Here is a 17,383-nt window from a genome sequence, read left to right as displayed (position 1 = left end):
TTAGATACTGTGAGATACTGCCCAAACATATATCTTAGGGATAGATAATTTACTTGGGAAAGCTCTATGTCATTTTAGGAATCAATCTGACTTAATTGAAAACGTAATTCCTAAGGCGGGGGTGAAGATCCTGTAAGAAGGGTTTAAAATCTTCTGCTTTCGACATTACATTGTGCATTTTCATGAGGGGGTCTATCAAGACTGAAATGTCCCATGTTACTCATTTGTGTTCCCTCACACACACACCAAGTCTTAACTAGTAAGTAGTGACTCTGGTTTTATTACCTATATATTTTCTGAAACTTATGTGTGCAACTTGTTATAAACATTTTTACAACTAAGCCTTGGAAACATTTTTCAGATTAAATACATCTAGTGTATTCTTAGTGATTCTTTGTGAACTTACAAAGCCCAGGGAGGCTCATGTTTGATGAACTAAGGACACCATAGTATATCCTTTGTGGTAGCAGAAAAAGTGTATTCCTTGCCAAGTGACTAAGGTAACACCAGTCACGGCCAGGTGTTCAGACTGCTGTATCCGAGACAGGCTGGACGTTCGTGACATAAGGGTACTACACTGGTTTTTTTATGTTTGCATTTTCTGGTTAATGGAATTTAACACTATGTACTGAAGGAGAGTTTTGAAATGCAGAGAAATCCGTACTGGGAGGAGATATGCACAGTTTTTTATGAAAGTTGGTACGAAGGTCATATATATATATATATATATATATATATATATATATATATATATATATATATATTCATCACATGTGAAGACTGGTGTTGTTAATCACAAGTTGTTAGTGGTGTGAAAAAGAATTCTACAAAAGATCACTTTTTGAAACATGGTATAAAAGAAGAATTGATGGTATTAGTTCACCTGATGGGTGTGGTTTAAAACACTAGTGTGCTGTTGAAACAAGCAATATTCTACTATTGTTGTTTTCTTTCTTGTTTTGTTCCCATTTATATATTTGTTTACTAAGTGCCTACCTTCCCGTGTGTACATTATAGTGTAACCCTATAGGGGGAGTTCAATTCAGTCTGAGAATCCGTAGGAGCCTTGTGCGAATATGCTTATTTCCGGGTATTATGGTGCTGAAAACTATGAGGCGCAAACAAAAATCAGTGAGGTCTTCGGTACCTAACATCTTACGGATTCACATCATGAAAGGATCCGCCTGGAACTGGCCTGCCTCCTTTATGTTTGTAAAGGTTTAAAGAATACATTACAGTACATTTTTCTTTAATAATACAGTAAATGTATTCTGAATCGAGTGGCGCAGGGCACAGATACTTAAAACCTGCAGTAGACTGATGTAAAATAAATATTTTTTAAAATTTTCCAAGCAGTTATGCCTGAGGATTCCATAACAGAAATGTTGAGGACTCAAGTGGTCCATAGCCTTTGGTGTACACACAAAAAGAAAACCAAAAAAAAACCAGCACAGGAAAATTGTTTAACTTTCAGCATACGCACATTGTGTTAATTAAATGCATTTTTATAATAAATTAACTATATTTTAAACAATGCAACATAAAATAATTACCTCCTTCAGGGCTGGGGTCCTCTTTGTTGTTTAGTGTAATTCCTGAGAACTGCGTTATGACCTTAAGAAAAAGTAAAATAAAACTGAACATGCTCTTATGAAGAATAAACTTACTGCAATAGGTCTAGGAAGTATCAAAATTCTGTATACAGAAATTCACACGCACACACAAATCTCTTTTACCGATAACAACTTAATGGATTTTTTTTTCTTTTGCCAGCAGCCTAGTTTGGGAATTAAGAAAAAAAAGCAAAAAAAAAAAAAAACCCACAACAACAACATAAAAAAATCAAACAATAAAAAAGAGAAAACACCTATTACTTTCTCTCAACACAGAAAAGTGCATGTACTACATTTTAATATACTTGCTGCCATGCATCGTCCAGAGTCCATCTTAAAATACCCTTGCAAATGCTTTGGATAGAAGATACGAGGAGCACGGCAGCCGTTTTGTTTTTTGTTTAGACTTGGCTAGTGAATTATTGTACTAGCCATTTCTACTACCACTACTGTACATGCTGTCAAATATCTCAGCAAGCTGAATAAAAATGACTATTTAACACCACTTGACATTGCATTGAGTCTCTACTGTTGTACCTAAATTAATTTTTAAAAGTGATACAGCGAAAAAAAAAACCCAAAAACGACTGAGAAATAACAGATTCTCCACCCCCTAAAAAATAATCAGAGGACCTGTTACATTGGAGGGGGAGGTACAATTAAAATGTGAGGATATATTTATAGTTGGAGTATGCCATGTCCTAGATCAACTTCATATTTCAGTGTAAAGTTATCAAATATTTGTGTGATAGATAAAAAAAAACAGACAGTATTTTCTTTATGTGCAAAATAATAAACTACTTTGCACCCCTTGCATTGCAGCATGGTTTGTCCAGGATCAAATTTACTCCTTTTTCTGCCTTGCACTCCTTAATGACTCAAGCCCAGAGTATCTAATGAATATCTCCTCACTCGCCTATCCTTAAGGTTATCAGCATAGAGTGGTTGCAGATATATATAAAAAAAAAGGCAAATAACTAAAAAATATATACATATATGAAATAAATGGCTGGCATAATACGTGGCCCGTTTCAGTTAAAAAAAAATGAATTTAGGAAATGATAATCCATGTTAACAGGCTCACTTTGAATATTCAAGAAACATGTGTACAAGTCATTTTTATTAACTCTTAACCAAAGGACTAGAGACAGGAAAAAGTTGACAAGCCTGGAAGGTATATATTAACTCATCCTTCCGTCAATGTCAATCTTTCAGAATTTCCTCTGATACACATTCATTGAACCGATCAGGTCTAGAGTATACAAGAAGTTCTCAATTTCATTAGTTGGCTTTGGACAAAGGAACGATGGTAGAATTTCTTTATGGATATGAAATGTGGAAACTACCTTAGGCAAGAAGGCAGGATTTGTTTGTAGGACTACTTTATAAATGTAGAGGTTGAAAAAATATTCCTTGCACCATAAAGCCATAAGTTCGCCCACTCTTCTAGCAGATGTGATTGCCACCAAGTACTTGGATTGTGAGAAACTTCATGTAAAGGTTCAAACAGTTCTGATACTAGAGCCTCCAAAACAAGATTAAGGTCCCAAAATGCCACAAAAGATCTGATGCAAGTACAAATTCTTTTAGCTGCTTGAAAAATATCTTCCCATCAGATGATCTGACACCAATCTAGTGTCCAGGCAGATGCTAAGTGACGAAATCTGTACCTTCAATGTACTAAACCTGAGGTTTGTTGGCAGACAAAGTCATCAAACCTGGATTTGTACCAAAGTGTGACTGTTTTCCAAACTCTGCAATACACTATGGAAGATTTTTTCTTTATTGCAATAACAACTCAATCACCTTGCAGAGAGTCCTTTACTCTTGAGCAACATCCACTCAATCCCCGACACCACCAACGATGGAGTCTCCTGATTCAGATGAAAAATAGGCCCTTGATGCAATAGTTCTGGCTGAAGTAGAAGAGGGCAAGGTTGTTCTAGGAGCATCTCCCATAGTGGGAGAACTACTATTGCTTCTACTGCCTCTCTCTTGATCTTCTTCAGTGTGCATGCAGTGAGAGGAACAGAAGGAAACAAATACCCAAAATTTGAAGCTCAAAAGGTCTTATCAGAGTATCTATTCCCTCTGCTCTGGAGTCTTTGTACAGGGAGTAGAAACTCTGCATCTTTGGTGTTTTGACTTGCCACCATCAGATCTGAGGGGTCTCAAACTTTTCCAGCATTTGTTGAAACACCTCATTGTATAATGTCCACTTATCTGATAGAGATTATCTGTCACCGTGTTGTCCTGGTCTGCTATGAAAAGAGCTGAGACATCTCAGATAGCTTTCTGCTTCCGATAGGATTGTTGATACCCTTGACACTATATTCTTGCTCTTGGCGTCTTCTTGTCAGCTTCCCAACGACTCTACTGTCTGGTTGTGTGACAAGATCTTGAAAGGTTTGTATTGCATTAGAGATCGAAAATGTTGTATTACACACCACACTGCCATTGCTTACAGGATGTTTGCATGCAGTTTCTTTTCCTTTTAAAGCCATGCACTTTGTACTACTTCTGTGTGAGCACCTCAAATTTCAGAGGTTGAGTCTGCTGTTACTTCCTTTTCCTTTAATGCTGGATCTTTCCACCAATCGAAAGACTCCCTGGTGCTCTGTGTTGTTTTAAAGGCTGATCCCATTGATCGAAGAATCATATGCCATCTCACCCATGGAATGCTATGTATGGCGAAGTAAAATATCCCCAATAGTATGAGACAATGCCTTATTGAAGATTGTTGCAGACACTGAATTAGTCAGAGTTTGAATATTTATGAGTCTTTCCTTTCACAATGATGGTTTGTCTACGTGTATTTCCAGTAATTGCAACGGTTAAGAGGGCAGAAGGTGACTTGTGACTTTATGATCCAACTGTGGTCCTGTAGAAGAGATTACTTTGAGTGTTTTTGTTTTGGCTACTGTGTTCTGATTTCCCTAGTACAAGAATATCTTCCAAATAAGACCAAACTGCAATTTCCTGCTTCCTGACAGCAGCCTTAAGAACCATTAGTACCTTGGTAAAGGTCTGGGAGATGTCAAGAGGCCATATAGCAATCCGGTAAACTGGAAATGGTGCCCCAGGCTGAAGAATCTGAGAGAACAATGGTATTGCAGTGCAATTGGAATGCGCAAATAGGCATCCTGTAGATGTACTGATGCAAGGGAACCTTCTTTTTCTATTGCATTGAGAATAAAGTTTACAGTTCCACGTGGAAATGTCTTGCATGCACAAATTTATTGAGTTTTCTCATATCAAGAACAGTATGAAAGCCTCCGAACTGCTTTTCTAAAACATATATATATATATATATATATATATATATATATATATATATATATATATATATATATAGAGCCTAGAGCAGAAACCAGCACCTCTCTGTAAACTTCTGCATAATGCCAACATTTTTACAGGCTCGGTTTTCAGAAAAACACTTTTCCTGGGTACCACTTAAAAGTTTAATCTTATACCCTTTTAGTTTATAATGTCCTAAACCTAACGATCTTGTAAAATGACGACAGCCTCTCGGGTCATATTAACAGATGACGCCGCTGCTGACTTTTGAATTTCCTCTATCTTTAGACAGAGCACTAGTTTTGCCCTCAGTTACTACAGAATGATAGTAAAGAGCAGCCAAAAAAACAAACAATCTTACTACACTCACCACTGCAGAAGAATCAGAAAAATATAGACAATGTAAGGGGTGTCAACTCTTTCCTTTGTCTCTACTCAGCTGATTTAGGGTTAACCCATCTTTTAGGGCTGCCATGGAGTCACAAATTAAAATGGAGACAGTATACCACGTAAAGACTGTGTCAATAAATACGCTAGGATTCTTGTATTTTTTCATTGGCTTAATTGTTGTACCAAGCCAGACATTAGAAGCCATGTTCTAACATAGCTGCCAATTTTCACAATGCTGTAACCTACAGATTAAAAATGTATTGGGGCAGCACGGTGGCTAAGTGGTTAGCACTTCTGCCTCACAGTGCTGGGGTCATGGGTTCAATTCTTGACCATGGCCTTATCTGTGTGGAGTTTGTATGTTCTCCCTGTGTTTGCGTGGGTTTCCTCCGGGTGCTCCGGTTTCCTCCCACATTCCAAAAACATATAAGTAGGTTAATTGACTACTATCAAAAATTGACCCTAGTCTTTCTCTCTCTGTCTGTCTGTCTGTCTGTCTGTTAATGAATTTAGACTGTAAGCTCCAATGGGGCAGGGACTGATGTGAGTGAGTTCTCTGTACAGCTCTGCGGAATCAGTGGCACTATATAAATAAATGGTGGTGATGGTGATGTATTGCTATATGGCTGGTAATTATTAGTGTGTGTATATATATTTTTCTGTTGTCCTGTATTGGTATAAGGCATGGTCATCAAAGACATCTATACATCTCTCGTGTCAATTCTGAACCAAACGTAAGCCTTAAGCATACATCACAGATCAGGGAAACATACCTCAAGTGCTTTATCATATTGATTGTTAGAGATGTACAGTTCTGCAGCAATATTGACGTCTTCTATTGCAACAAGACTTTGGTGTTTGGAAAAAGCTTCTTCAATAATAACAATGGCAGAGGATACATCGTTGGTTTCATAGTAACTCCTATGAAAAATGTTCACAACATTGTGTTACCAACAGAAGTAGAAAGAGAAATGTTAGATTTTAGTCCATACTTCTAGTTATCTCAAACAGGGAAGGGAATAATATATTCAGTAACTGTGGAAGAAGAGGTAAAACTTGACTGGGCTATGTCCGATGGGCGTTAAAACGTTCTCAACAAGGAACCTCCGTGTTCATTGTTGAATATTAAAGTACTGGCGTTGAGCCTTTATATTTACAGATTTTGACACAGTATCTAGATTTTGGTTTCAACATAGTCTCCTACCACCCATACATGGCTATAATGTGCTATATTATAATAGCACAGCATAGTGTAGCACATTAGAATACACAAGTGATGTCAATATTTGTATAAAATCCTGGAAATATTATAATAAAAATAAACGGCGAGCTCTGATAGCATTACTCCAATGTTTATTAGGAAAATGTGTTTATTATAAAGAATAACGTACTTCCTTCTGTAAATTATTATGGATATTAAACTCACTTATGATTTCTGTATATGTATGCATATGGTCATTTCTTGGCGACTTCTAAAACTTTACAGTTTTGGGATTGCGCTAGATTTGGGATATCATTTATTATCGCAATACATATGTTTTATTTGTGCTTTATGTTGCATATATTTGATATGTTTTAATAAATTGCTAATTTTATCTGCGCTTCCCTTTTTATTATTATTAGTAATAACCATTGAAGCAACCTCAGCAAGTTGCTTAGTGTAAGCTGCAGATTAATTAGCTCAATATCCTAAGGATATTTACTTTAAGCACCTAATTTGTTGTTTGCTTTATGATATGCATCAATATTAGAGGTGTGTGACCAGCATTGATTTGCATCATAGATGTTAGCGCCCTTTTTTTTTTTTTTACCTATGCTGAACTTTGGTAAATAAATTTGGAGTGGCAATAGCAAGACCTCTTCCTTCCACTTTACTCATCATTTGTGCAAAAACATAAGTTGTATATATGGGCCGTGTCTGATATAGAGGTGCATTTGATTTTTCCCTCATCAGTTTGACAGAACCCTCACATCCCCCTACCCAACCTAAAAATCAGTCATGAGGATAAAAATAAATGACAGCCAAATAACTACGTTGTCATGCCAGGCAAAGAATGACCCCTCTGTACTAATATATTAATGCAGCATTGAACTGTGGGTTGGGTACGTTTTTCCGAGTACCACAAACCCGACAAGCAGGATCCCTACAAAGAAAATCCGATTGGCAAAAAAACGACTGGAATATAAACAGACTTACCTAAAAAATGAAACACTTAACCTGCGGGGTCCCGACATTGCCGCTTTAAATGAACATTTATCTAGGTCGCACTGTTAACCGAGGTGAAACTCAGCTGCCGGAAAGGAGTGTATTCGGAATTAGTTGCTGTCAGCTTGCGTGGAGCGGAAATGTGCAGATTTGGTTTTTAGGTAAGTCTCTTTATATTCCAGTCGTTTTTTGCCAATCGGATTTTCATTGTAGGGATCCTGCTTGTCGGGTTTGTGGTAATTGGGAAAATGATTACCAGCGAGAACTATAACTATGTGTAGATCAATGTACAAAGCCCAGCTTGTGAAAACTGCAATGCTAGCGTTAGCCAAGGTTTACATAGGAAGAGCTGCATAGCTTATGAATACTAATCATGTACTAGTTCGTAGCAAGACAAATTTTAGTCTTACGGACTTGGCAATGATACAAAAATAACCACAATATTTACACATTTCTAATGTTCATTAAACAGATAAAACTTACTTAGCCATATCTCTTGCCAGCTGCATGAAGCGATCTCCATCAGCAGGAGACAACAGATTTAGGATACGACGATATCCATCCATCGCCATTTTATGATCTCCCACCTGCTCATATAGGCTTGATCTTTCCCACAAGTAACGAACATTTGTAGGATTATATTTCAGTGCTGGAAAATGTAATAGATAACATATATTGTGCCTTTTTTTAATTCTACTAAATTTGGGAAATAATTATAAAATGATATACCCGATTTGTCCTTATAGATGGGTGAACACACAGTGTAAGCAAAATCTCTTACATTTATACAGCTTTGCTCACATACCACAGCTGAAGTGCACTATGCACGATATAGAGATCAAGAACCCTATTTTAAAGGCATTGCTCATGATGTCAGAGCGCTGTATACATTGCGCACTTTAGTGCAGCTATGTGAATGACCCCTAAAAATTCTATGCTTTAAAGACAGATTATACAATTACAATAGCTTTTCATTCTTAGCGGGGGAATTCAACCTGCTGCGTTACTGCTGAATGCCTGCTTTCTATTACAGTTAATACGGTAATTTTAACCTGGATTTCTGCTCGCGACTGCAGAAATCCGCGTTGAACATTACCATACTAACAGCAATAATGCGTACTATTATCTTAGTAATGCAAGAGTGCACATGCCGCGTACTTTCGGCAGTATCGCAGCCAATTGAATCCCCCCCTTAGAGCTTCTTAGTAGTTGTTTATAGGGAAACTGCTATTTTCAAGGTATACTGCATGAGACATTGTGGTTAAAAACTTGCAGTAAAACAAACTCTACTAATATACAAACAGTAGGCCAGGAGTTTCAGCAAATTACATTGCTAGTACTACAATGCTTAAATAAGACATGTCAATCACATTTGCTTCTCTTATTTCTTAGAATTTTATCAGACCTTTAGAGTAGCAAAATATGGCTTGTTTGATGTTGTCCTGTTCTAAAGACATCTCTGCTAGTCGGACCCATTCTTCTGTGTCACTGGGGTTAAGATGAGCAGCAATCAGCTCAAACTGCAGAGATTTTTCCATGTCCCCCTGGTCCTCATATATCATTGCAAGAGTTGAGAAAGGTTCATAAGCCAGTGGAGCTGAAATGAGCAATACATCTGTGCTGTAAACAATGAAGACAGAACTGCAGATACAAAAGTATATTATGCCATGCACTAAATAGATGATTTATATTTGTGGAATACTTGTAGGCATCACTCTTAAACAGACTGCGTGTAAGGCAATTAGCAGGTTCATGTTCTGTTTTATGGGGTCGAGTCAATTAAAAGCGATGTGCCACCTGACATGACCGTGATGTTCAGCTGCACATATCTATGGTACAAAGAAAAACCTGCGATATTACTAAGCTAGGCCAGAGGAGTGTTGAATTAATGGAGACCTTCACATCAAAATAAACCACTAAATTATTACATTATCAATCTACATAATGCAATGTTATTTATCTCCCTGCAGGTTTTATTGTAATCAAGTGAGGTATCCTTTGAGTGGAACCAAGTTAGTGAACACCAACACACATAAAACATGCAATTCCATTGGATTACAGGGGGTACATATCCAAAGAGTGAAAGTATTCATGGCAAAGTTATGACATAAAGACCAGTTTTCTAGTAGCTATAGCCTGCATAAGTTAATTACTGGTCTTATCATAGACTAGATATTAGATTAGATATATATGTTTCTTTAATGGTATGTCTGTTGAATTGTAAAAGTACTTCATATTTTTATTCACTCAAATTCATAACTTTGCTCCCAGACCCAAGTAAATAAAAATATTTAAGTCTCCAAATTATAACATGAACGCATACCTTGTCTAATGATTTCCATACACATTAATATGGCTTCCTCTCCCTCTCCTCGTGCAAATCGGATGTTGGCCTCTCCCATGAGGCCTCTGAGAGCTCTAGGAAGCTTACTGCGAGGTCTTTTTGCCTAACCAGAAAAGTAAACATTAAAATGAATCCATGAGCCCAAATTTTCATAAAAACACATTTAAAATAACTTTAGCTGCCTGTGGGAAGGGGAGGAGGGGGTCGTGTCTGTGCTTTGGAAGGGGGGGGGGGGGATTGTGTCTGTGTCTTTGGGAAGGGGATGTGTGTCTGGGAAAAGGGGGCGTTTTCAACACTTTCAGATTTATTTAATTCTGTCACGTTTAGATTTGTATTTCTGCATCTCACTATCCTGATTTGTAAAATACCTTCATCATCTTTTTGTTTTCTCTATTAATTTCCATTTCCAGTGCAAAGACATCACCAGCAGTAGGTTGTTCACAGGTATCTTCTCCTTCATCCTCCTCGTCCTCATCCTCTCCATCATCTTCTCCAATCATTGATGCAAATGCACGCTGAACAGACTTGCTGACACCATCTGCCATTTCCTCTTTGAAAAATTCATAAACAAACATGTGAATAATGATGAATTAAAATGGATATACTGTGAAGGGTCGATCTGTAGGCTATAATGCAATATTTAGTAGTATGTATGCTCCAGCTAGCTGGTGGGTAATACCAATACCAGAGGACCCCCCCCCCGAATACACGGGTGTTTAACACAGTCACATGTGGACAGACTCTAGTGCAGTGGTGTGGTGCAGTGCAGTGAAATCCTGGGCACCAGGCCATCTCAGTTCAACAGAGGAAAACACTTTATTGAACTTCTCTTCTCCTCCAGCACAAAAGAGCATAACGATTGCAGGTAAAGGTTATATGACCACTTTAACTCCTCCAGCACTCACTTTGCAGTAGTAGAATATTTCTGACAGTTCACGCATCCGATGCTGCAGGAACAGTCATTACACAGCATCAACAGATCCAATCATATATACAGGCAGACAGTAGACATGGTCCAGAGGTTCTCGCACTACGCACGTGCGCACCATCCCCTACGTCGGGGACCCTCCTTTTCAATTGATGCCACACTGTGACCCCCCCCCTCCCCCCTTACTGGTGATGTACAGAGTTATTCCCCATTTCCAGTTACCTCCCCTCATGTCTCTGCTGAATCTGCTTCTAACTATTTGGGGGAACACTTTCAGAATATTTTATAGTTGTTGCAAATGTCAGTTGTCAGAGATTTCTGCATCACCTCATCGCAGTCACACACTGGCTTGCTGACTCAAAGTACTCCCCTGCAGGGTCCAACCACACTGTTGCACATGGCACTTTACCTCCTGCTTCAGACACTTGAATCAGTCTAACAGGGAACCTGGCCATGAACTCTCTCCGAAGGTGCTAACACTCATTGGGACTCTATCCAGGAGCTCTCCGCCCCCCCCCCCCCCCTGCTGTCGTCAATAAAGACTCTGGCTCCCACATGACCACGTCTGTTTCCCAGAGCGCTGCGACGTTAACCACGTCCCTAACCGATGACGCGGCACCGGGGGCAGATCTTTATGGCCGGCGCTCCTAAATTTATCTTAGTTTGTTTGACACAAGTTAGTCAATCTCAACCTACGTTGATGTTAAACTCCAAAAGTGAAAACCCATATAACTGCATCTACCTCGTGTCTTCAGACACATTTGCCTGAAGCAGCAACCACCCAGTGAGGGAAGGTTTGAAAGGCTGCCAGCCTCCCCTACACAAAGTTATCATTAGACTGCATGAGGGAGAGATGTACATAGTGTCCTAACTCTGCCTCTGATTAGCCTCCTACAAAATGTTAGTTAAGGAGGCCACACATAGCAAAAGACCTGGTCAATCTGCCATCATCTGACTTTTCTCAATCAGTTGGTGAACAAAACGTGTTATTCTTCTCAGTATGGCCAGTGGCACATAATGAGCCCCCCACCCCATGGATCCCACCGCTAAAACACACTGTTTTCTTGCACAAAGCAGGCAGTGTCAGCATCAAAAAAGCGCAAGGTTCCATGGGGCTGAGGAACAATGGTACATAAAAGGGGCATATTAAATTCCGACCCCGATTCGCGGGATCGCGCCAGAACGGCACGAACGTAATCCATAGGGCTGCGTACGAAAATCCGCGTTATTGCAATACCGTATTACCGGCAGTACTTCGCATTTTCCGCGGTAACGCGTGTTACCGCGGATCGGAATTGAATATGCCCCAAAGCATCCACATTTCACAAGCCTAAAGGAGAGCAAGACAAGCCGGCTATCTCTTTATTATAACACATCTAGAAGAGGACGACAAGAAATAATTCCCCACTCTTCCAGCCATAAAAACCACCATGAAATATCAAACAAAACAGGATGTTTGTATGACATGATTCCGATATCTAGGTTTCATTAGCTTCACTATTCCATCATTAAAAAGTTTCAAAATGTAATTCCAGACTGTGTGACAGTTTGTGTCTGTGAGGTGTGTTTATTTAATACATAGAAGTGGGCCCTTACCACTTTACAAAAACACCTAATATGAGCTTTCAAGAATTGAAGGAGAGTAACTTGTATTTAATTTGCTATGCAGCTAAATGCAAGCTATTGGTCTAGATACAGAGGATTCAATATATGCGCACATTTCCGGGTTCAAATCGGAGATTTTCCTGCGCACCTCTCTGTGCCAGGAGAAATCTGATGTTACATCGCCAGAATGATCCAGAGAGTGTTCTGAAGGCACTCCCAGGACAACTGAATTGCCCCCAGAGAAGCTTCGGGCAATGTCTTTCAATAGGCAGCGTGGTCAAATGGATGTCAAAAACATCCCAAACAGCAACTGCGAAGTGATTATCAACCACTAAATGAGCATTCTCCTGGAACTCCATTGTATTTTATCAATGTTAGTTAAAGCAATAGAACAACAACAAAAAACACTTGTTTGTCCTCTAGTTCAAAGCATGTTCACATCACAATAGAAGTACATTAATAATGAGCTAAAGAACAAATTTCAAAGCTTGCTTGCAATGTTCAGTGTTGTCAACCATGAGTCAAAAGTGATTGGCAAGTAATTTCAAGTGCTACATGAGCATTTCAATAGAACCCCACTCTATTTTTACACTTCTGAATGAAAATCTGAAATACATGCTTGTCAGAAAGTGTTTCTACAGGTCCATTCACTATACATTATGTTTCAGACATCAGTGTCATAGTGCATGTTATACCCCAAGTGCATAAGTCCTTATTGATTATATTTACTTCTCCAATACATCCAGTGCTAAGCCCAAAAGCAACATAGCCCAGATCAGCAAACCCTTAGTAATAATTTGATGAATATTGGGACCTATATCTCCAAAAATCTCCTTAGACATCCCTGTATCATTATGCTGTGTTGATCATAGCTCAATGTGGAAAATGGGTAATCAATTAGTCACTATGCAGGAGTTGTGTTTTGCTGTGTATATCATAACTGACAGTTGCCAAATAGGTAGGTTGCCAAATTTGTAGTTATAAGTAAGGCGCACATTCAGTCTTCTCAGCAAAATCCAAAATCAATAGTTTAATATAACATGTTTTCACCTAAAACAATTATGAAGGCTGTGAACTATGATTTACGAAAAGATTAGTTTCTTAAAGGGATTGTCGCCCTCGGTTTTAAATGCAGATTGGTGTCAAAAGGGTGATAATAGTAGGGGGCATTCAGGGTCATAAAGAACGGCATAGTACTGCTCACAACCAGTAAAGCATGGAATGCCCAACAAGCTTTTAAAGAGCAAGTATACTTGCGTTGACTCTGTGTTGATTTAAAAGAGTATTAGTAGCAATAATATATCAATAAAGTAACTGAATGATTAGGTGAAAGAAAAGGAAGAAAATTAATATTTGGTGGAAATACTTATTACCTGTAGCATCTACATACAAGGAAACATGACTGAAAACAAATATAATAATGCAAGACGAAAAACAATAAGATGAAAAATAATACCTTTGTCCTCATTGTAGGTTGCACATTTTGATGTGGATGGACCATTAGGGTCATGTTCACATTCTATAGTGTCTGCAGTTAATACACTTGTATCATCCTACATACAACAAAATAAAGGGTGTTAATCTATTAAAAGTAGACTTCCTAAAATGTTGCATGCTTGAGTGATATTCACATACTTTACCATCACCATTTACCACCCGGAGGAAACCCACGCAAACACGGGGAGAACATACAAACTCAACACAGATACGGCCATGGTCGGGAATTGAACTCATGACCCCAGTGCTGTGAGGCAGAAGTACTAACCACTTCGCCACCGTGCTGCCCACTTTAGAGTAACAGCATACAAACATATTAAATGTACATGTATACCAAAAATTGCCCTAGAAAAATCACAGTGACAACCTGACTGCATGCTATGGGCAACAACTGCTTTTCTACACAGTAACCTGTAAATCAGTTTTGGTTCTTTTTAATAATAAATTGTTCTCTCTTGTTTATCAATGAAAAAAAATCTAAGAAAACCCCAATAGGTCTAAAACATATATTTAAAATAGTAAAAACTTGTTCTTGTATGCGATTACTCTAAACGATATAAAATAAAAAGGAGAGCAGAACAGAATAAAAACAACAGCTCCAAATACTAATTATGTTTTAAACAATGTAAAAACTGTTTAAAAATACATTACAATCTAATATACTGTGACTTTGTCAAAGACTGTAAATTAATGAGGAGCTGTTGGTTTGAACAAACCCAAGATGGAAGAATAGATAAAATGCATGTCTCTTAAAGATTTGCATCAAGTTTGTTTAAGAGATGTAACCCTACACAAGCTTTGGTAACTCCAGAATGTTCTGGAGCAGTCTCCAATGAGTCTCTCCCTCAGTGTCTCTCTAATTGCCACTTCTCCTGCATTAGAATTTTTAAACAGATGACTTCTTACACATAGGAGTGAGAGCACTGATTTGGGATTGCTCAGCATGCAAGGTTCAGAGAGCTGAAGCGTTTCCCATGTAACAGGGAAACCAAGCTTTTTCACTACGGTCATGCAAATTGTATTAAACTGATTTTTCAAAGTTTCAGCCCATCTGTTGACATTTCATGGTGAATATCTGAACAGGCAGCAAAAAAAAGGTGTTCTCTGAAGTGTTTCCCTAACCATGTACTTAGTGAAAGCCCAGATACTGGATGAAGGAAGACTCACACTAACTTGTGCCCTTATGTGAGCCTGCGGTCAAAAAGTGACGTCTCTATACAGTGAAGGAGAATGGAAAGTTCAGAAGAAATAGACATCATAGGAGCTCATGGGAAGTGTACGCTCTAGAAAGGCTGATGAAACTACTGTGCTATGGAAGGACATAGTATGCAAAATCCGCCTACTAGGCATTATGTTTGAATTTAATTGATTGCATGGGACCTTTACGATACCTCTAGATGTTACAAGAAAATTAAAGACATTTAGATATTTTGGAATAAATAACAAAAACTAAAAAAACAAAAACAAAACAAAAACCAGTAGACTATTTGGAATATCAAATTAATGCTATATTTGAAAGACACAAAAAAGTTAAGACTTGTTATGTTATGTGAATATAATGGGAATAGAAGTAACCAATGATATAGATAACCTAGTTATTATTATGATTCTGCAAGGTTTATGGGTGCTTTGCAAGTGACAGAACATAGGAATATGGGGATACTGAGGGAAGGAATCAGCTGTCTAATATTGAGATGCCAAACCCTCCCTTGGGCTCTAATTTATTATAACCTCCTTACTTTATGGAAAGGAGTTTCATCAATTAGGCTGGGTACACGCTGTCTGATATCTCAAAAGTCAGGTAGATTATGCTTCTTAGAACATACTTGCCAATTTTTTACTCTTCCCCTCTGGGAAGAGTGAGAATGGAAGGGGCGGGATAAGGCGAATCGCATCATATTTTGTCATGGGAAGGAGCCAAAGTTACACGATTCACCGCAAATCGCATCACGGAGGATCCCAACCTGCCAGGTTCACTAGGAAGTGGGCAGGATGCAGGAAAATGGCCTGCTCTCCTGGGAGACCAAGCAGGAATTCGGGAGTCTCCCAGACATTCCGGGGAGTGGGGAAGTATGTCTAAGAACGAAACCTGACAAAAGGAAGAATTTCTGAAAGACAATGGGGGCATTTATAAAAAGTGTTCTATAGATGCAGAATATGAGGTGCTGCCCACAGGAACCTGATTCTACCTGTCATTTACTAGTACAGCTTAGAAAATGAAAGCAACTGTCTAGCTGGATGCTTTTCTTAACAATAACCCATAGAATAGTTTTGATAAATTTTGCAGCAAATGTTTATGAAGATGTAGACTTTGGTTTAACTTTTAGCAACTGCTTTACTAAGTGCTGATACAGAGGTGTTCCTTAGTTGCAGCTTCCCTTCATTAATTTAGATGCTCTCATATTCTACTTTCCCCTGTTCTGTCATCTGCTGTGAAATGACCTGACTGTGCACTGATCAATTGTTAGCTTCCATCACCTGTCAAAAACAGATCAGAGTGCAAATAGCCCACATCTTAGATTGCCATTTCTATCTAAAGAATAGCCAATGTTTATTTTTGCTACCATACCTTTTTATCATGAGACTGTCTCTCTTCGCGGCGCTTCTCAAACTCCTCGAAGGAGATTTTACCTTCTAGGTAATCGATAAGCTCAGGACTAAAGCCAGACATTTTCATTTGATCTTAACGCAACATTCATAAACATTTATCTGCAAAAATGCAAACAAAAACACATTACATTATCTAAAAACACAAAAATACTTATCAAGGAAAAGCAGGCAGCACACTTATTTAATACCAACAACCAATATTTGCAATTAAGGATACAGAATCATAAACTAAGGATTGTAAAATCCATAGTTGCTTAATTCATTGCAAATAAGACATACTCATTAAGCACTAAAAAGTTATAATTCTGGCAAAAACAGACGTAAACCAGATTTGATTTCCCCTATATACTAGAAACTGGACTAAAAATCAGACTAATAACAGATAGTGGATAAATAACATTTATTTTATATATAATAGTGTGCTATGTTCAAACAGTTTAGTGTTGAGCCATTCATGTTTATTTTATTTTATTTTGACAGTCATAATGTATTGATAAACGTCTTCTACACGGAGCAATGCATTTGAATGATTAGATTATTTATTTATAGCTGGAATACGTTACACACAAAAAAACAATAATACATTGGATCTTACCCCACAATACAAACACTGTCTGCAGCTTGCATGGGATAGAAGCAGTTCCTGTACAGACAATCGTCTGGCTTCTCAGTCATGTGACGTGCCCGGCTCTGACGTCACTGCCCCACGTGACCGCAACGCGTATAAAAGCAATTGTAGGCACTCATGCTTATCATGTGTAGGAGGATGCGAGGGTTTTGTTAATGGAGGGTCATAGAGAAACGTATTGGGCCTGGGTGAGATGTTAGTAGCGATATATGGGATAAATCATTACAGCTGCAAGGATATATTTAGTTTTTTTTGTCCAGTAGGG

At 38.3% G+C, this 17,383-nt stretch overlaps 1 protein-coding gene across 1 annotated transcript in view; it reads right to left on the bottom strand.

The window, feature by feature from the left end:
* GTF3C3 (general transcription factor IIIC subunit 3) overlaps positions 1-17,169 on the bottom strand; it is a 48,923-nt gene extending 31,754 nt beyond the window's left edge. The window contains exons 1-9 of the mRNA XM_075184762.1: positions 17,086-17,169; positions 16,450-16,589; positions 13,840-13,936; positions 10,219-10,400; positions 9,830-9,953; positions 8,912-9,103; positions 7,990-8,155; positions 6,074-6,221; positions 1,554-1,614 (exon numbers count right to left, since the gene is read on the bottom strand). Of these exons, the coding sequence (XP_075040863.1) occupies positions 1,554-1,614; positions 6,074-6,221; positions 7,990-8,155; positions 8,912-9,103; positions 9,830-9,953; positions 10,219-10,400; positions 13,840-13,936; positions 16,450-16,557 (1,078 nt within the window). The 5' untranslated portion in view covers positions 16,558-16,589; positions 17,086-17,169. The remainder of the gene's footprint in view (positions 1-1,553; positions 1,615-6,073; positions 6,222-7,989; positions 8,156-8,911; positions 9,104-9,829; positions 9,954-10,218; positions 10,401-13,839; positions 13,937-16,449; positions 16,590-17,085) is intronic.
* Positions 17,170-17,383: the final 214 nt, after the last annotated feature.

This window comes from Mixophyes fleayi, chromosome 9 (assembly GCF_038048845.1).
Source record: "Mixophyes fleayi isolate aMixFle1 chromosome 9, aMixFle1.hap1, whole genome shotgun sequence".
NCBI classification, from domain to species: Eukaryota; Metazoa; Chordata; class Amphibia; order Anura; family Limnodynastidae; genus Mixophyes; species Mixophyes fleayi.
This window is presented reverse-complemented; position numbering and strand designations above follow the sequence as displayed.